Source organism: Carassius auratus, chromosome 47 (assembly GCF_003368295.1).
Source record: "Carassius auratus strain Wakin chromosome 47, ASM336829v1, whole genome shotgun sequence".
NCBI lineage: Eukaryota > Metazoa > Chordata > Actinopteri > Cypriniformes > Cyprinidae > Carassius > Carassius auratus.
In genome coordinates this window covers 8,489,294-8,510,538 of record NC_039289.1, presented here as the reverse complement: position 1 = coordinate 8,510,538, position 21,245 = coordinate 8,489,294, and the positions used below count along the sequence as shown (strand labels likewise).

Below are 21,245 nucleotides of genomic sequence, written 5' to 3'. Positions count from 1 at the left end.
GCAGTGTGTCGAAAATAAATGTTCATTGTTGAATAGACTTTATATTTGTTCTCTTTATCAGGATAGAGAGGACATACAGATCAGCAGTGCTGTCTAACGCCAGAAAGAACTAACTAAATGCTTGTTTTTGTCTCTAGTCTAAGGAATCGTCGTCTGTCCTCAGCTGTGACATTTCTCCTGATGACCAATTCATCGTCACTGGTTCAGGAGATAAGAAGGCTACTGTGTATGAAGTCATTTACTAAACTGAATGTGTTCAAAACATTGTTCATCAAATGAGAAACTGAAACTGATTGGATGGAGGAGAACAGATTCATCATTTTGTCTCGGAATTGGGAGACAAAAGGTGTGTTATGGACGTGAATATGGACAGCGGTACGGCTGTTCTTTTCGACTCCAGGATCAGATGGTGGATCTTCAGATCTGGCCTTGTTTTTTTTAATGCTGTGAGGAAAGCTGGTAGCCTAGCTTCAAAAACATGGGATTTCTCCAAAGACCTCTTTTCTTTTTCTTCTATCTATCTTTCTTTCCTTTTTTTTAACAAGATGAAACCTCTGTAGTGAGAATAATAGTAAAAGAAATCTTATTTTTTTAGCCTTCGGAATTTTCATGGAAATGGACGATTATGGAGCCACGTATGAATGAATTATGACGAGACCTAAAGGACTGGCCCGAGATGACTTCATCGATCGTTTTTTTTTTTAAAAGCTCACCTGATCTCGGCTCTGTGTTATGATTGTATGGATGATGTAAAAGATAATGGACCATGATGTAGGACAGGAAGGCTCTGGATTTAAGTGTTTCATTGACTTCAGGGAAATGGCTATAAAGACACTCAGTTAACGTCATATCACGTGAATACTGTATGTTGGAGCATGTTGAAAATAATTTTGACTTTGGTTGCAAACATGGTATGTATGAACTGTAAATAAAGCTCTTTAAAAGCCAAATGATTCATACTGTTGGGTACTTGAGTTAGAGATAAGAATCTTCTTTGATGTAAATAATTCATTTCGTTATTTATTTTTTACGCTGCACTTAGTAGGTAAATACACAAATTTTAATACAATTTAAATATTAAATTAATTTAATTATTTACCCATTTTGAAGGCTCAAAGTTTAAAAAAAAGTTTACAAAATATGCAGAACCAAAAACCAATGCAAATATTTACATGCACTTTAAGTGAAGTGACATGCAGCCAAGTATGGTGACCCATACTCAGAATTTGTGCTCTGCATTTAACCCATCACGCACACGCACGCACACACACACCAGTTGGGGGTTCGATGCCTTGCTCAAGGGCACCTAAGTCGTGGTATTGAAGTGGAGAGAGAGCTGTTCATGCACTCCCCCCACCCACAATTCCGTCCGGCCCGAGATTAGAACTCACAACCCTTCGATTGGGAGTCCAACCCTCTAACCATTAGGCCATGACTTCCCCGTAGGAAGTTTTTCACATTTGTACACACTTTAAATGTGTACAAATGTGAATGTATTCAATTCATTAATTGTAATCGTCCTGTTGCTGATTAGATGGCTTTTTGAAAATGCATGAAACAAACAACAATATAATTAAAATAAATTATATTTAATACAATTTTAGGTTCTTTCCGTTAACATGAGTTTGTCTGTATAACCTTTTTTTAATTATTCTTTGATATTGAACCACTTCTCAAGAACTCAACAACTTAAAGATGACCACAAGTTTAATTTGTCAATGTATACATGTCTTTTACATCACATGGGAAGTGCTACAGGGAGTTCACAACGATACCTTCGAAAAAGTTCCTTGGCTTTCGAGAGAGAGCGTCCTCAACAAAATTGTGACGGTGAACATTTTTCTCAGAATACAAACAATGCTTTATATAAGTGTAGATAGATACAGATATTCAGATAGCATGATGTCAAAGACAGATTGCGCAGTAGAGACGGTCTGTCTTGAAACGGACAAATGCCACTGTTTGCAGGCAGCCATATTTTCAGCTATTCAAAAAAAAGAAAAAAGAAAAAAAACTTTCTGCATAATAAAAAGACTGATAAAATCACTGTAGAAACACTGCTTACTATTGCCATAAAAAAGAGAAAGAACCTAATAATACAACTCCTGTTCACAAGCAAAAAATGGTTCATCCAGTGCTGAGAAAAGCTTTATAGATCAAAAGAAAAAAGAACAAAACTAATTAAAAAAGAAAAATCTGTTCCCAGCAGGATGTTTGGTGCATGTGATCGATGAATCCTGTAGAGCCTCTCGCTGAACATTCCTGGTCAGGCTGACAACCACAGCTATTCTTACTAATGGAGTGCTACAGGGCTATGTGCTAGGACCTCTCAGATTTTCAAGCATTGCCCTTGTTTACTTTGTGAAGAATTCAGGTATGAAAAAAAATGCATTTAAATTAATTGCATGACATTGCAATACTTCAATTATTATAATATAATCTTCAATATAGACAACTGCATTTTGTTCCATGCTGTGTTGATTACATGATTTATTTCTCTGAACCTATTTTTCTTATTAATTGTTCTGCTTTAAACATAACATTACTGTATATATTTGAACAATTCATACAGTTTTTTTTATTACTTGTACCATACTCTAATTTTGAATATTTAGGTATTTGCATCATCTTACTCGAGTAGAACATTCACGAAAAGATTTCCCCATGCGAAGCTAAAAGATAATTAATGACATGAAAATGAGCATTAAACCGCAAATGAGCACAACATCTGTATGGTAATCCACAGGAATTAAAACGAATAACGGTCGTGGTTGTGAATATTTGCCACACGAATCCTGCATGATTTACCCTTGCTCCTCATTACACACCGACTTGTGGAAGGAGGAAATTAAATGCAGGTTAGAAAATTCAACTGGGATTTGCCACATGAATGTCTAATTGGGTTGGGTTTGTACGCCCATATCGTGTTCATCCAGAGATGCTCCAGCATGAGCCAGGAGCTTTAAAACTGTATTTTCTCACCGGAGGGAAGATGTTGTGCTCTCTTGAAGGAGAGAGTTTGTGACTAATGAAATGATAGTCTGGTTTTGGTATTTCTGCAAGTAGAAGCTCCCTGAATACCAGCTGTCTGTAGGGCTTTCCTTTTTTAGCATTTAGACTGTTCTAATTATCTCCTCCCCACTTACTCGCTAGGTTCATAATGGAATACCAGCACACTGCATATTTCTCTTTATATACTGTGTACTACATACTATTTTAAAAAGTATGTAATATAAGAACAAAAGAATGTTAAGATGTATAGTAATATATGCTACTGTACATTGTTGCACATTTAATTTAGTGAGGGCTGTCCACTTTGTTCATTTACAATTTTAGTCCAAATGTCGTTGTCCAGTAAAATATGTTGCTAAAAAATTCTTACAGATGTAGCAACAACGTATGCCACATAGTCTTTTATACATAACATTTTGGCAAATTTTTTAGTGCTGGGTTGTAAGTGCAAATGCAGTGCAAATTGTAGTTCATTATTGATTACAGATTACAAAATTGTAGTTAGTTACAATCTAGGTTACTTATTTTACTTATGTATTCTGACTTCTGTTTACAAAATTTTTGGAAAGAGGAAAAATCTCTAAATTATGTATAATTTAATGCCATTGTGTGACTATTATGTAATCATGTAATCTGATTAAGAGCATTTTAAAATGCATTATAATCTAATTATGAGTACTTTTTGGAATCGGATTACGTAATCTAGATTACATGTAATACCCAGCACTGTTAGTACGTCAACTAGGTATTTTATGTATAAAGAAAATTTTCATACTGTGCTCAGTATACATTCTGCATAAAAGTATGAAAAGTATGCCATTCTGAACAAAGCCTCCGTCTATCTCTCAAATGGTTGTGACTAGATAAGGAGCACAAACAGAAGAGCTATGGTTGCCCGCCATGCCATCCATGATTGTTTGTTCATCCATCCGTCCATCTTTGTGTTCAGTACACCACCTCATACACCGTGGCTTTCTTATCCCCAGAGCCAGTTACAATATACTTGTCATCTGGTGACACATCACAGCTCAGGACGGACGAGGACTCTTTCGACTGGAGAGAGTGAGAGACAAAATGAGACATATTTGCAAATTATAAGATCCAGCTGAATCTCACTGTCACAAGAGAGGCGTGCAATGATTTGAGATTCTGAAACAACAACAGTCTCGTTTTCGAAACAAGCTTTGTTCTTTCTCCATCGCCATTTCCTGTCTGCGCACAGCTGCTCTATTATTCTGATATGTTAATAGTGTAGCAGCAGTTAAAGGTTTAGGATATCTAAAGACATCTCTAAGGAAGAAAGAGAGTCGCATGGGTTTGGAACAAACCTGGAAAATACTTGCTCCATACGGCGTCCTCCATGCATTGAGCAGATTGTCCTTTCCCGTGCTAACAAACCACTTCCCTGAAATAAAAAGACATTTAAATCACATCTTGTGCTATTTAATTAATAGCACCTTTTTAAAATATTCATAAATAATGAATGCCCATAGGAATACAAGGGCAGCAGAGGCAGTTTGACTCGTACCGCAGTACGCAAACTTGAGCGAGAGAACGCAGCTTTCGTGAAGGTGCAGCTGATATTTGTCTGGTTTGGAGACGTGCAGCACTTCCACATTACTGCTCTCCATCCCCACTGCAAGCCACTCGCCCGTAGGACAATAACCCAGAGAAAAGATCTGCAACCACATAAAAACGGTGCTATAAAAGGTCCAACACATAAAAATATGCCTGCAAAATACCTTTAGTCCATAAAAGCTGAATATAAAAGGCACAACTAAATTTATGCTACCAATAAGTGTTTCGATTTTATTATGGATGACTCATGACAGCATTACCAGAATGTTTTGATTAAGATTTTTTCTTTCAGTATATATATCCTGTGTTGCTTCTGAAATATTCAAGTACATTTCCAGTGTACCTGTGAGGTGAAGTCATGTTGCTGCAGCTGTCGACCCTCTCTCAGGTCCCAGCAGCGCACTGTATTATCCAGACCCCCTGTCCACAGTTTGGTCCCGTCGTTGGAAATATCGATACAGCTGGCTCCATCTGTGTGACCTTGGAACTGCCTATAGAGGGCGACACAAGGACATCACATGACTTCGGGATGAAGAACGTGGTAAATCTCACCAGAAGGGGTCTGTAGATACCTGACGAGCGTCTGGTTGTGCAGGTCCCAGACCACGATGTTCCCGTCGCTGCAGCAGGAGAAGCAGACCTTGTTGTCCGGACTGATGGCCAGAGCATAGCAGGCCGGAGCCGAGGACGTCAATTCGGCCTTGATTCGAGGAGTAGGCGTGGCCAAATCCCAGATGGACAGCGTGCTGGCCTCGCCCCCAACTATCAAAGTCCGTCCATCTGGGAGAATCTTACATGAACGAATGTAGTTGTCTCGATTCTGATTGGATGAAAGGACAATGAGTTAGTCAAACCAGGATGGAGAGCACCAACTATAAGTAGAGTTTAACATGAGCCAGATCTCACCAAACAGTCCAGTTGGGCCATCGGGCTCTTGCTGCCCGGTTGGCTGATGTCCCACACTTTGACGCAGCCTTTCCCGCCAGTGTAGACGTGACGCGTGGAGGTGCTGATGGTGACCGCGCACACCACCTCTCCATGACTGAGGGTGTGGATCTGACGGGCGTGACGAGGGATGCCAGGGCCGAGGAGGGCATCAGGAGGGAAGGGCACCGGCTGCATTTGACCATCTGCGCTCACGTGGAACGAGTAAGCACTGGGGGCGGGAATAAAGTGGACGTTAAAGTGAATTCAAAAATTGAAAGCTGGACTGTCTTTGTTCGGCTGAACACAAAAGACAGTTAAAAGATTATTTTGTCAGAACAATGAAAGTAAACGGACCCCACTGACTTTTATCGTATTGACAAACCTTTTTAGTGTTTAAATCTAAGGGTCAGATAGAGGACGGAAAATGGTCATGAAAAACGAAATCACGACTGATTTTGGTGCAATAAACCATGACTAAGATTATAAGTGGACTTAAGAGGGACAAAAGTTAAATGGTAAAAGGACTTGTTTAAAATAAGAATAAGAGCTGATTCAAATCTCAAGCAGTTTGACAACATAATTATGAAATGTTTGCTTTTTTGTGAATGCAGTGGTTGCGGCAATAATTTGCCATCTTAAAATGCTGTTTGCCTGAATTCAAGTGGTTTTCTCGCCATAGCTGTCAGAGGGGGACTTGAGGGGGAATTGTATTACAAGTGCGGCAAACAAAAGCACTCAGTCTATATGCTGGCCATCGCTGTACAGATCCATCCAAAAACCAAGCAGATACTCACGGTTTGCCACCAGTGGAGCCAGGCAGAGAGGAGGACAGCCCTGATGGCCTAAGATGTGAACGAGATTCGTACGCTACCTGTAGAGGAGAGTATTCAAGCATCAGAATGTTTTTGTGTGCACTTTTGTTGTAAGAGATTGAGAAACACAGTTACCATAGGGCTGCGTGTGTAGGCACTGGCTGCAGCACTGATTTGGGGCGAGAGGGTGAGTGAGCCTCCGAACCCACCCGGGCTGGCCAGCTCTCCGTTAAGACCAGCGTGGGACACCACCCCGAAGTGAGCCGGGTAAGAACCGGGCATCATGGTCAAGGGACTCCGCAGAGCTACAGGAGTCACAATTAAACAATTATTTTCATTGAACTGTAGCATGTGTTCACTGTAAACACAAACAGACCACATTTTACCCAGAGGGTCTGCCGAGGAGGCAGGTTTGTTGACCAGGCGTAAACAGGAAGTGCTGGGCCCCGGTGTGAGAGTGTCATGGTGAGAGGGAGAAGAACTGCCTGATTTAGAGGAGGGCGACTGAGATTTTTCTGTCTGCCAACAGAACCAAGAGACAGATGCTATTATTTGTTATAATGTTGAATGACATATAGCAACACTAATATGCATCCCCAGCAAAAAAAAAAAAAAAAGAAAAAAAAGAAGAAAAGATTTTGGTCTGCCCCACCTCAGACATCAGACAATGAAATACATTAAATAAAATTCTACAACAATTTCAGACTTTTGAAAGATTGTTAAACTGATATTCTATGTATTACTATTGTCAAAATAGATTAAATAATAATAAACAATAAAATTATTATTATTTAAAAAGTAAAAAGTTTGTTTAATTAAAATTGGTTCAGAATAATAAATTGTTTTATAAATGTATATTATTAATAATAACATGAATAATTAATAATAATAATAATAATAATAAACATAAAAATTTAATTGATGTAAAATAAGTTTAACAATAACTACAAACCAGCATTTTAATCTGGCTAGCACATGTAATTTAATTCAATCCAATAAAATCCTACAAAAACATCAGAATTCTGATTATTTGTTTAGTCGATATTCAATGTATTATATTGAAAATATGTATTATTAAAATTTTATCAGTAACTACAAACAACACTGTACCAAACTAGACAAATTTGGCTAAATCTGCAAATCTAATTTAAAATAATTTTACCATTATTATGATTCTTTTTTTAAATGTTGATATTTATAAAATAACAAAACACACAAATCGAAATAATTTTAGTAACACCATTACAAAACAACTGTGAAACTCTGCTTATATAATAATGTTTATATAATATTAATTATGACCATCTGATAGAGACAAAGTTAAGCAATATTTAAGGCCTGTTCACACCAACCACGATAACTATAAAGATAACAACAAAGATATAGTTCTAAAAATCGTTCTCAATATTAAAGAATAGCAGAGTCCACACTACAGCTATAATGATAAAGGCACATAGAAACCATATCATTGGAATCACTTTCAGAACGATTTTTTCCAGCTGATGAATGACACAAACATTGACAGCCAATCAGAATCCATCCTGCTATAACGAGAATTTAAGGCGGCAGACGCACGTGTGCTTAGAATAAACAGACAATATCGTTCACTGGTTTTGTCGCTAATATCATTATCTTTATAGTTATCGTTATTGGTGTGAACTGGGCTTAATTCTGGCATATTAGGTGTCTGAGAAAGGTACTTGTGCCGTGTCCTTGTTTTTGCCGGGGGGCGGACTGTGCGGTGGGGAGGACGGAGGGGGACTGGGGGATCCTGGGAGCTCTTTCCTCAGGGTCGGGGCTCGATCCAAACCATTCCCATGTGGAGACAGAGGGGCACTGCCTACAGGAGACGACGGCTCCTGAAAACACAGAGTCAAAGAGTTAAGGAGAATCAAGAACATGAGCGCACTTCGATTTCATCCGGATGTGTGAACTTTTCTTTTGACATTTTAGATGGTGTGGTATGAGTTAATAGGGTTTGTTCGAAATAACAGTTATTTTTGTTAACTTGCAACAGAACAAGGTCTGATCCGTTTAAGATGTGGGATATTGCACGAATTCAGATCATTTGTATGTTTTTAAATGTGTTAATTATGCAGCGGGGGTGACTTAATGATAATAAAAGCATAGTGCAGGGCTCGCTGACTCCAGACGCTCGGCAGCAGAAAACAATCCTGAGTCGCCGGTGATATTATCAGCAATTACTGAATGAATGCAGTTTAATAAATATGAGTGATGTTCAATATTTGTCCAGTAATTGAGAAACAGAACTGTAATGTTTCACCTTGAAATGGATGATAATTACACAGAAATTATAATAATAATCAATAGGATTGTTTTGCAGGATGAAATGCATTTGTTAGTGTTGTTCTACAATCAAATACAAATTTGTCATGAAGATTTAAGTCGGTGTAAGACATACCAATGCGATGCTACAGTGTTTTCGGTGTTTGCTGTGGTCCAGCCCAAAGTCTTTATTATATTCTGGTCTCTAGTTATGGATTGGGTTAATATTCACCAGCAAAGAAAGTTGCATTTTTTATTAATGTTTATGAAAACAATTTATTTTTGCAACAATATGCTGAATGAAGCAATGATTTGTGCACAATAAGAATCAGTTAATTTTTTGATGTGTAAGCAAGGCAAAGCTAAACATTAACAAGAAATGGGCAGTTCGTTTAACACAATCATTTAGTTTATTTTATTTGTAGCCTATGCACGATCTGGTCCATATCTAAATTCCATAATTCGGTATTTTCCTACCATCTGAACAATAGCAAAAAAACAATGCAGTCTATCAACTAACTCCACTTTTTGTCTAATCTAGTCATTTACCACAGTAATGTCTTTATATATATTTGATGGTTTTTCTCAGCAATTATTGAAATATGCAGATAGCTGTATCACTTAATCAGCATATCAAGCAATTAATAGAATTATCCAATCATTTACAGTTTTCAGTTGATGCTGATTGACAGCACTACTGTACATGTAAGTACAGACTTTCACCAATGTTAATTTAACAGTGCATGTGAACTGACCTCGTTCGAGACATCTACTACAAGATTGTCCTCGCTCTTGTCTCCGTCGCTGTCCTAAACGACAACAGGCAGGAGAAAAACCGTGTTAGATGACACACACAGGCACAAAAACATATACCCCTACAGGATATTTATCAGATACAGTCCAGTATTGCAGTGTACTTTTACTGCTCCCCTGTCCCGCGTCCCCCTCCCTTTGTGTCCAATTTGACCAATCACACCAACACTACCTTGTCCATCGCTCTCACACGGCTCATGCTCATCTCACTGTCCTCTTTCACCCATCTCTAGGAATCAGGGGGTGACGACGCACTTTGTTGCCATGGCAACAGGGCTTTGATGTGATCATGTCCTGATGTTCCTATTGCCATCGCCCTAAAGTGACATCATCCCCCTAATTATACCCGCCCGGATGGTCACATCCAGCTCTTCCCTACATGCGTGTCTGATAAATGCTACACCTGATGGGTTGTTGAGCTTTATGAATTATGATAAACGATTGTACTATAAAAAAGAGATAATACCTATACATTAGGCATAAGTATTTATTGATATATATTTATATAAATGCAATAATGATATAATAAAATATAAAGTTTACATAAGTATTTTTTATAAAAGTGTTACAAGAATTATATAATATTAATGTATTTATTATAAAAACATTTTACTATTAAAATAACATTTTATTTTTGATATTTTAATTATAATTACACACATTAATATTATTTAATATACAATTATTTTTAAATTAGATTGATTTATGATTAATTATATAATTATACATTTATATACAGTTATCTTAATTACAATTTTTCTATTTTTCTATTGAACTCAGAACATAGCTAAGTATTGTGATATAATTACTTAATTAACATAATATAATAATAAAATACTTCCAACCAAAACAAAAAAGCTACAATAAAATAAAGTGTATTTAACAGATATATATATACAGTCTTGTTCAAAATAATAGCAGTACAATGTGACTAACCAGAATAATCAAGGTTTTTCGTATATTTTTTTATTGCTACGTGGCAAACAAGTTACCAGTAGGTTCAGTAGATTGTCAGAAAACAAACAAGACCCAGCATTCATGATATGCACGCTCCTAAGGCTGTGCAATTGGGCAATTAGTTGAATTAGTTGAAAGGGGTGTGTTCAAAAAAATAGCAGTGTGGCATTCAATCACTGAGGTCATCAATTTTGTGAAGAAACAGGTGTGAATCAGGTGGCCCCTATTTAAGGATGAAGCCAACACTTGTTGAACATGCATTTGAAAGCTGAGGAAAATGGGTCGTTCAAGACATTGTTCAGAAGAACAGCGTACTTTGATTAAAAAGTTGATTAGAGAGGGGAAAACCTATAAAGAGGTGCAAAAAATGATAGGCTGTTCAGCTAAAATGATCTCCAATGCCTTAAAATGGAGAGCAAAACCAGAGAGACGTGGAAGAAAACGGAAGACAACCATCAAAATGGATAGAAGAATAACCAGAATGGCAAAGGCTCAGCCAATGATCACCTCCAGGATGATCAAAGACAGTCTGGAGTTACCTGTAAGTACTGTGACAGTTAGAAGACGTCTGTGTGAAGCTAATCTATTTTCAAGAATCCCCCGCAAAGTCCCTCTGTTAAAAAAAAGGCATGTGCAGAAGAGGTTACAATTTGCCAAAGAACACATCAACTGGCCTAAAGAGAAATGGAGGAACATTTTGTGGACTGATGAGAGTAAAATTGTTCTTTTTGGGTCCAAGGGCCACAGGCAGTTTGTGAGACGACCCCCAAACTCTGAATTCAAGCCACAGTACACAGTGAAGACAGTGAAGCATGGAGGTGCAAGCATCATGATATGGGCATGTTTCTCCTACTATGGTGTTGGGCCTATTTATCGCATACCAGGGATCATGGATCAGTTTGCATATGTTAAAATACTTGAAGAGGTCATGTTGCCCTATGCTGAAGAGGACATGCCCTTGAAATGGTTGTTTCAACAAGACAATGACCCAAAACACACTAGTAAACGGGCAAAGTCTTGGTTCCAAACCAACAAAATTAATGTTATGGAGTGGCCAGCCCAATCTCCAGACCTTAATCCAATTGAGAACTTGTGGGGTGATATCAAAAATGCTGTTTCTGAAGCAAAACCAAGAAATGTGAATGAATTGTGGAATGTTGTTAAAGAATCATGGAGTGGAATAACAGCTGAGAGGTGCCACAAGTTGGTTGACTCCATGCCACACAGATGTCAAGCAGTTTTAAAAAACTGTGGTCATACAACTAAATATTAGTTTAGTGATTCACAGGATTGCTAAATCCCAGAAAAAAAAATGTTTGTACAAAATAGTTTTGAGTTTGTACAGTCAAAGGTAGACACTGCTATTTTTTTGAACACACCCCTTTCAACTAATTGCCCAATTGCACAGCCTTAAGAGCGTGCATATCATGAATGCTGGGTCTTGTTTGTTTTCTGACAATCTACTGAACCTACTGGTAACTTGTTTGCCACGTAGCAATAAAAAATATACTAAAAACCTTGATTATTCTGGTTAGTCACATTGTACTGCTATTATTTTGAACAAGACTGTATATATATATATATATATATATATATATATATATATATATATATATATAAGGAATAAATTTGCAAAATGCTAATCATGTTCTAAACTAAAATTTTGACATCTATGCAAGTGTTGCGATCATTATTATCAGATAACTCATAAGCTGCATGGGGACTGAGACAACAACAAAAAAACAACAACAACAGGAAAATCAATCAAATAAAATGTAAATAAAATCAAATAAGATTTCACTGAGACAAAATAAAAAAATAACATCACGATGCCAATTGAATACACAGTTTACACAGTTAATTGTGGGACTGAGACAAGTATGATGTCATCATCATGATACAAAACCTACGTAGTGAGACGGGAGGACGTCTTTTTCATCACACCGTCTCCTTTTGGCATCACTGCTGGCCTGTGAGGGATACACCCCTGACGGACCCTGACGATCCTCCGCTGCCTGACTGTCAGTAGACGACACTGATTTACTCTATACAGACAGAAAACACAGCATAAACACACACACACGGTCTCATTTCCATCAAAAAGCTAAGGTTGTGCAAAGTTCACTGAATAGTTCATTGTTCCGAGGCTGTATGATGGCTTTGTGTTAGAAGTCAACAACATCAAATGTCATTGTTTCTCGAGTGTCTCTTAACCAAACCTCATGATGTCGACCCTGCACCATATTTGAATTGTGCTGAAGGGATTCTAAAGGTAAATTATGATATTTGGTCTCTAAAAAAGGTCACTGTATGGTAAAGCTATATAAGGGTGAGTAAATGATAACAAGTAATTTTTGTGCGAATTATTAATCCTGCACTATTTTGCAATTTAAAAAACATAAAACATACTGAATTACCGAATCGGCCCTAAACATTTGGTTACCATCCAGTGTCAACTATCCATTTTTAAAGTTTCATCATTATGAGGAGTACAGCGAAACCGGTCTTAAATCAGTGACTTCAAACACTTCGTTTTCTGCAACGGTGCAGGTTTATGAGCCAACAGGACGTGCATTGGACTGAGATGAGAAAAAAAAGTGCACAAAGAAGCCCAGTTCTCTCAAACAAACCTGTTTTCTCCAAAATCTCTCTCTCTCTTTTCACTCCCCCTCACTCAAGACCGTTCCTTCTTGATTCCTTCATTTACTTCCTCTAAAGTAAGCAATAAGAAATCATCTCAAAGAACTTGGCTGTTATGACTCTTTCTCCTCGGACTCATTCCTATGCAAGCCAAGTCCTATGGAAGCACGTTTACATGTTTAAAAATACAAACGCAAATTTTTACTGTCTTTTTAAAATCTGAATTACAATAAAAAAAACAATTCAGAGTTTATATCTCGCAATTCTGAATTTATATTTCACAGAATTACAGAAAACATTATTTTTATTATCAAAAAATGATTAAAAAAAACGTTTTAATATTTATATTCTTTGGTGGACTCTGAAGGTATATAATAGATTTTTTTAAACAGACAGTACACCCAAAATTCAATTGCTTATTTTTTTCCACGAAACAAAGGATTTTCACTATATTTCAAATCTCCTAAAGACATATTATAGCATTTAAATCATTATTTTCTGATTATGTGACCTTTCTCAGCTGATACAAGTCAAGATTTTGAACGACATGATGGTAACAAGCTAGCTACCGTATTTTTCAGACTATAAGTCGCACCACGGCTGTAGACGGTAATGTTTTCTCATGGTTCATTTGTCTTGGTTCATTTCTCTTGGTTCATGTCAAATTAATTTTGATAAATAAGTCGCACCTGACTATAAGTCGCAGGACCAGCCAAACTATGAAAAAAAGTGCGACTTATAGTCCGGAAAATACGGTAGATTAATTTTCACGTGAACTGCTCCTTTAAGACTATGATGCAGCCAATAAGACTATGATCTTGTTTTTGGAGTCGTCTATCAAAGTCAGTGGGGTAGAGGCACACATATACACATATAAACACACAAGTTTGATACTCACCCTGCTGGGTGCACCTTCTGGGAGCCAAGGAGAGAGAGAGAGAGAGAGAGAAAAAGAGAAGGAGGGGTTGGGGATTGACGTCAGTCTAGATAATAATAACAACAATTCCATAGCGAGCCAAGGTCATGCTGAAAATTTCAGTCAGGGTACAATAAAAATACATCCATTGTGTTGCGCTCCCAGAGCAAATCGCCCCTCTGGCCTTCAGTCTATAGTGTTTCAAGGCTTCTCAGAAGTCTATGCAATCTATTGGACCAACTCAACACACCCTCGTTGTTATTTCACCCTATGTGTTTCACTTTGTGTTTTTTAGGCCAACTTTTGCACCATCGCTCTCTTATCATGCTTTCTTTAATGCTTGTCAATAAACATTTTTAACAAACTTTACCAGTTGCATGCATTTTGTGCCTTGCTGAAGTCTTTATTAAAGGAATTGTTCACTCAAAAATGAAAATGTTCTTACAATTTACCCCAACTCAGGCCATTCAAGATGTAGACGAGTTTGTTTCTTCATCAGAATTAGAGAAATTCAGGCATCACATCACTTGCTCACCAATGGATCATCTGCAGTGAATGGGTGCCGTCAGAATGAGAGTCCAAACAGCTGATAAAAACATCACAATCGCAGCATGTTTGTAAGAAACAAACTCAGGGTGATGTTTTTATAAGATGTTTAGACTCTCATTCTGACGGCACCCATTCACTGCAGAGCATCCATTGGTGAGCGAGTGATGTGATGCTAAATTTCTTCAAATCTAATGAAGAAATAAACCTATATCTTGCATTGCCTGAGTAAATTATCAGCAAATTGTCTTTTTTGGGTGACTTATTCCTTTAAAGAGGATATATACATTTAATTCATTATTATTATTATTATTATTTAATTATACCATGCATCTGTGATATTAAAACTGCACACAGAGTCAGACACTCACCTCGCAGGTGCTCGGGGTCTAGGTGGTTGCGTTCGTCCTTGTTGGCCAGGTGGGCAGAGACTCCCAAAGCTCCGGTGAGGGCCAGCAGCCCTGATGTGCCCCCCAGAGACAGACCTGAAGGGTGAGGAGTAAGAGGAATACCTGGAGTGTGATGAGACAGGTGCTGAAGCTGCTGCTGCTGAGAAACAGACAGACGAAGACACAGAGATAAAGACATGCACAGAAACACACGGAGATGGATGGATGGAACCAACCCAGGTTCCTGTTTTGATAGGATTAGGAGAAAATTTCAGATCTATAAATATAGAATGTAACTACATAGGAAGTAGCTAAGTAACTAAGAAATGTAACTTCATAGAAATACAGCAGTCCATAAGTGCTCCAGTCAGCCTCTCTCTCTCTTAACCTCCATCAAACTTTTAATCTATCTAGCCATCTATTTATCTGTCCGAAATATCTATCAGTATGAGAGGTCAGAGGTCACTCACCCCTATGATGGCGTTGAGCTCTGCCATGGTGACCTGTTTGGCACGCTCCACCGCCTGAACAACCTGCTGTTGGTGCTGAAACACAAAGATACATGGTGAGACAGAGATGCAGTATACACACAAAAACCCAAACACACTCAAATAAAATGTGAATTAAAGTAAAAAATGTCTCGTATTTATCCTCCATCTCTCTCACACTCTCTGGCTGCATCCCTGTCCATCACACACACACACACACACACACACACACACACACAGTCAGTATTGACAGAGATATCACTCTGCCCTTCCCCGTCAGCAGACACTAACTCAAGCTAATGCTAAAGGTGACCTCCTAATCAATACAGTTCTGCCTGATCTTTTATTGCTCATCTGCCCAAATAAATCCTCCTCATTTAAAATGAGGATCCAATCCAGACGTTTTATTGGACCACAGCTATCCTCAAATGAAAGGGAGGGAGCTCTATCAGTATACATTATATAAAAGGTTATATTTACAAACAGGCTGCATGAAAATAATAAACAGTAAACAGATGTTATTTACAAAAGTGTTACATAAACTACAATAAAAGTAAATAACAGAACTGTGGCTGATTAGAGGGTGAATCTCAAGAAGAAAAATTGACAAATTACCGTCGAAAATAAAGATTATATTTTTGCTTAATTAAAATTTAAATGAACAATATTTAACCAGATGATTATAGCATCATGCTCAATAATAATAATAATAATAATTAATTATAAATTAACATAATGTACTTTAATATTATATAATAAATAATAATATATATATATATATATATATATATATATAGAGAGAGAGAGAGAGAGAGAGAGAGAGAGAGAGAGAGAGAGAGAGAGAGAGAGAGAGAGAGAGAGAGAGAGAGAGAGAGAGATAATGTGCTTGAAATTATTTTGGGGAGAAATGATGTTAATCCTTTCTCATTTTCCATTTCGTTTTGAACTCTAAAGGTGAGTTGTATTAAGTCATAGTGTGCATTCATGCTGCCCACTGTAGACTCCAGAGGACTGCAGCTCCAAAGCTTTGAAGATAGCAGTGGATCTATGGCTCCTCGACAAGGGAACTGGAGCTTTGAATGTGCTGGGACACAAAACAAACCATTCCAGTCTCAGCCATCCATACTAATGCAACAACAACAACAACAACAAAACTAGAAAGATAATGGCCGAATCTCAAGAGTTTCTGATGAAGCTCTCCTTATACCCTTCATGCAAATTTATAGAAACTAGCAACATGTAGAAAATGAGAGCTTTAAATTAAAAATTTAATTAAAATTTTGAACTTTAATTCAAAGCGACATACAGTGCATTCAGGCTATAAATTTTTTTCCTATCATGTGTTCCCGGGGAATCAAACCCCAACGCTTTTTTTACTTCCAACTGTTTGGATAACAGCATTTTTCAAAATATCGTCTTTTGTAATCAACAGAAGCACAAAACTCAGGTTTGGAACAAGTGGAGAATGCATAAGTGAAGACAACTTTTATTTTTAAATTTTTTTTTGACTCATTTGAAAGGTGAGTCATTGTTGGACGTCTGGTTCCACCAATGGTTTCACTTTGGAGTCTGCTTGTAATGCTAGTAGCAGAACTGCTAATAAAGCAAACGGTGATGCTAGACTCAAGCTGAATATGAAACCTGAGCTCATCAAGTCATCGTAGACAACTTTTGGTAACTGAATGTGGCAGGAGTTTGCGTCTTTGTTAAAAAAATGCAGGATATCAGCAATCCTTGTTTAGTCAGAGATTTGAGATGGTGTTGTTAAAGTCTAGAAGCTGTCTGCAATACTGAGGGTGAATCAGTTTGACGGGGAGGGGGGAGAGAATGTGTGTGTTTGTGTGTGTGTGGGTACGCCTGTGGGAGAAGACCCCAGAACCCTGATGAGCTGTCAATCACTGTCAGCATACCTCCTGAGAGAGGAAAGGGATGATTTGAGCACAGATAGCACTGAGTCGCTTCACGATCTCCGCCTGCAAGAGAACACACACATACACAAGCTCGATTAGAAGAGAAAACAGTGACAGTGATAAACTTGTACAACTGCACTGGGCTCTCAATTCCCAAGCCCACAAATGGCTTAGGCTTAGATTATATTCAAGTCAATGATAGGCATCAATAGATACATAAAACAGAGAAAGTGAATGACAGATTATAATGAAATGAGGGCCATTTAGCACAGCTGGGATGGAAGTTTTAGGTTAATTGTAATTTTGAGAACACGAATGACACAAAAAAAACAAAATAAATAACAAACACTTATACCTCACACTAGTAACCACCCAGAACACCATAGAAATAGTAAAAAAAAAAAAAAAAAAAAACACAGCAGGGATTGGCAGTATTTGAAATAAATGTATTTGAAATACAAAATACTTCACATTTAAAACTAAACATTTAATATGCGTATTTTAGAATTTTCAAAATACGTAAAGTATCAACCACTTTATTAAACCACTGATTTCCTGTATCAACAAGTATCCAAAAATACTAAAAACTAAAAATTACTAAGATTAAATGTATTTAAATACAAAATACATTAGACTTTTCCCCAAGGTATTTAAATACAAAATAGTATTTCAAATACGTGCATTTGAAATACTGCCCATCCCTGCAGGAAATCAGCAGTCTAATAAGGAGGTTGATACCTTATGACTTTGACTAAAGGTTTCTTCAGTAGAACACAAACTGAGATTTTAACTCAAAGCGTTGCAGTCTGTCAGTCTTATAATGGATGTGAATTGGAATCTGGAGGCGTCGTCTTCTTGCTTTAAGTGGATCACAGACTTATAAGTGCATTACTGCCACCTATCTCTCAAATGGACCATTGACACTCCCAATTGAGATTGTAGATAGAGTATCAATGTTCCATTTGAGAGATAGGTGGCAGTAATGCACTTATAAGTCTGTGATCCACGTAAAGCAAGAAGAAGAAGAAGACGCCTCACTGCAGACAGGGTTTGAGGACACGTTCAGTACAGTTCAGGCACTGCAGTGCATCAGAGGTGAAAAATACTATGTAAAATAATGTTCAGTTTCTTGCACAGACTGATTGTTTTGTGTCTTTACACAACAATGTATAGTCACAAGTTTTTTTTTAGTTTTATTGTATGTTTTAGCCGTGATTCCCATTCACTTACATTATAAGATTGACAGACTGCAAAGGGTTTGAGCTAAAATCTCAGTTTGTGTTCTACTGTAGAAACAAAGTCACCTACATCTTGGATGTCCTGGGGGTAAGCAGATAAACATCAAGTTTTCATTTTTGGTGAACTATCCCTTTAACAACCATACAAAATACCCTAGCAATGCACTTACAGCATCTCATGACCTTCTGGTAACCAACGCTCTAGCGACACCCAGCAACCACATAGACTTGAAGCAATTAGTTTTACATGGGCAAGTTTTTAAAAAAAATATATGTTTAGTTTCTCTGTGTGTGTGTGTGTGTGTGTGTGTTTCTGTGTATGTGTTGAGTTTGATTCATTCAGCCATTTTCCTGGGCTCTCTGTGTGTGTGTGTGTGAGAGAGAGAGAGGGCTCTTCAGGGCTGAATAGCTTGAATAGTCTCAATCTCCTTGCAACAGAGCACACAAACACACACACACACGTTTAATTATAGTCTCGCTAAGAAAAACAACAGACAGGCAGACAAGTGTTTCACACACACTGTAACACATGAACAGTTAATTACTTTCAGTTGCATACACACACACACACACACACACATACACACACACACGTTCTTTTCAAAGCATTCCTCACGGTGCCCAGTCACCATCCACCTTCATACTCCAGCCATTATTCTCTTTTACTGTTTTTTTCATTCTTTTCTTCCTGTGGAAAGGCTCTGCGATTCCCCCTAACACACACACACACACACACTCTCTAATGGAGGAGTATTTGCGGTGATAGAAACACAGCAGACCTCTAAGTGCACTCTAATACCTACAAGAGGAGCAAAGCAAACCTGTATTTTAGAGCTCTGTGTTGGTAGCGGAGCTACTTTAAACTGCACACCACCACACAATATATTAAACTAAATTCATAATGATGTAAAAGAAAAAGAGCATACCTGGCTTTATGTTTTATATATTTACTAATTGATGCAAATCTATCTATCTTACCCGGAAATATTATTATTACCTGGCAAAATACTTGTTACTCCTGCCAGTGAGACTGCAGATGAGTGAACGGAAGCATGTTTGGTTGTTTGCATTTTTGCTGGGACACAGTGTAGCAGTGATGCTGAACATCTGCAGATTGTGCGCGTGAGTGATACAGAGCTCATTTGTGTATAATGAGGCTGAGGGAGCGAGTGATGTAACTGGTTTGGAATGAAACAGAGTGTGTTTGAGGAAAAAGAGAAAGAGAGCAAAGAAGGGAAATGAAGAAACAGAGGAGGAAAACAAGACGTGTTTGCATGTTTGCGAGGAAGTCCCAGGGTGCCAACCTTTTAGCATAATAGCTTTGTCACTCGATCAAAAGGACCTGAGTAGGTGCAGATGCCCCGCTGCTTGTGTGTGCACATATATTTATCTAGAATTCATGTAAGTGTGTGAACATGTCTCCACATTTGCATAAACTTGCTGTGTGTGTGTCGAGAAGTTTAACTTTCTACTATCCAAATGGAATGAATCATATTTTAACTACATCTAAAATACTTCATGACCTGTGTGTATGTCAGAAAGGCAGCAACAATCGCAGTTCTGGGTCGGCTGCGCTAATTAAACGGGCGAGTATAATATTTGCTCATAAATAAACTGGACTAATGTTGAAATTTGCATATAAAAAATTTTTAATATTAAAATTGAAATAAAATAAAGTAACAAATAATAATAGAAATAGTAATAGCAATAAAATAAAAAAAAAGAATCCATCTAAATTAATATGAAACTAAATAAAAATATCTAATAAATAAAAAAATGACTATATAAAATTAAATAATTTAAATAACATTATATACACAAACACACACCATAAAAATAATAATATTATAAAAAGTACAAAAAAGAATGTCTATATCTACATAAAAAAATTATTATAATTATGACTATTTATATGAAATTATTTGAAAGTTAATTTATATTAATAGATCAAATAAAAATATATTCAAATCAAAAGTTTTTGGGTACATGATGTTGTCAGATACCCCATGAACTGCTCTTGTTTGGATGAGTTTGTATTTAGTTTGTATTCATATTTGTTTGTGCACACATGTGCAGGAATGTGCCCACATCCCCCCTCTGTAAGTGCTCTCCCCCTCCGCACATTTAATTACCCATGAGCCTTTGCATGTGTGTAGAGTTTTGTGTATATATGTATGCTCGTGTCCTCCTTTGTGAGCGTGTCTGATTTTCAGTGCTTTACTGCTCTCTTTTCTTTTACGGTTTCTTTTTTTCCCTTTTTCCGAATGGAAGGGCCATCAATCAGAGAGAAAGAGAGGGGAGAGCGAGGGAGGAGAGGGGGATATTGGCGGAGCGCCAAGGGAAGAGAGGCTGGCACACTGCCCAGAAAAAAAAGAGAGAAAAAGAGAGAGCGAGCATCACTAGAGCGAGCCCAAATGAGAGAAGGAGGGAATTCAAGAGAGAGAACAAGCACAGATAGAGAGAGAAAAGGGATGAAAGAGACAGTGACAGAGAGAGAGAGAGAGAGAGCAGTGTGACAGATGAGCAGAAGAGAAAATGAGGCCTTTATTGAATACCTCTTCGCCTGTGACCACAATCAGTGATTAGAACGTCATTGCTTAATATTTGCCTTTAAATGTCTGAAGAGAGAGAGAGTAAGAAAGAGACAGAGAGAGAGAAAGAGGCTCCATTAGACATAAAGAGGGCAGAATGATAAGACCAGACCTGCATCCGGGGGCATCGCTTTAAAGGTGC

At 37.6% G+C, this 21,245-nt stretch overlaps 2 protein-coding genes across 12 annotated transcripts in view; one reads left to right on the top strand and one right to left on the bottom strand.

The window, feature by feature from the left end:
• Nucleotides 1-953, top strand: part of LOC113065003 (transducin-like enhancer protein 1) — a 28,503-nt gene extending 27,550 nt beyond the window's left edge. For all 8 annotated transcript variants that reach the window (XM_026236097.1, XM_026236099.1, XM_026236102.1 and 5 more), the window contains exon 20: nucleotides 138-953. In XM_026236097.1, the coding sequence (XP_026091882.1) occupies nucleotides 138-245 (108 nt within the window). In that variant the 3' untranslated portion in view covers nucleotides 246-953. The remainder of the gene's footprint in view (nucleotides 1-137) is intronic.
• A 736-nt stretch (nucleotides 954-1,689) lies between these two features.
• The window catches only part of LOC113065002 (transducin-like enhancer protein 4), a 36,011-nt gene continuing 16,455 nt past the window's right edge, over nucleotides 1,690-21,245 (bottom strand). For 2 of the 4 annotated variants that reach the window (XM_026236090.1, XM_026236094.1), the window contains 16 exons: nucleotides 17,275-17,337; nucleotides 15,347-15,421; nucleotides 14,859-15,036; nucleotides 13,924-13,940; nucleotides 12,296-12,430; nucleotides 9,371-9,424; nucleotides 8,030-8,188; nucleotides 6,716-6,848; nucleotides 6,465-6,634; nucleotides 6,312-6,388; nucleotides 5,497-5,746; nucleotides 5,163-5,410; nucleotides 4,934-5,081; nucleotides 4,541-4,691; nucleotides 4,341-4,417; nucleotides 1,690-4,065 (listed from right to left, as the gene is read on the bottom strand). In XM_026236090.1, coding sequence (XP_026091875.1) covers nucleotides 3,958-4,065; nucleotides 4,341-4,417; nucleotides 4,541-4,691; nucleotides 4,934-5,081; nucleotides 5,163-5,410; nucleotides 5,497-5,746; nucleotides 6,312-6,388; nucleotides 6,465-6,634; nucleotides 6,716-6,848; nucleotides 8,030-8,188; nucleotides 9,371-9,424; nucleotides 12,296-12,430; nucleotides 13,924-13,940; nucleotides 14,859-15,036; nucleotides 15,347-15,421; nucleotides 17,275-17,337 — 2,043 coding nt within the window. In that variant the 3' untranslated portion in view covers nucleotides 1,690-3,957. The remainder of the gene's footprint in view (nucleotides 4,066-4,340; nucleotides 4,418-4,540; nucleotides 4,692-4,933; nucleotides 5,082-5,162; nucleotides 5,411-5,496; nucleotides 5,747-6,311; nucleotides 6,389-6,464; nucleotides 6,635-6,715; nucleotides 6,849-8,029; nucleotides 8,189-9,370; nucleotides 9,425-12,295; nucleotides 12,431-13,923; nucleotides 13,941-14,858; nucleotides 15,037-15,346; nucleotides 15,422-17,274; nucleotides 17,338-21,245) is intronic. The other 2 variants (XM_026236093.1, XM_026236092.1) reach the window with 2 other exon arrangements.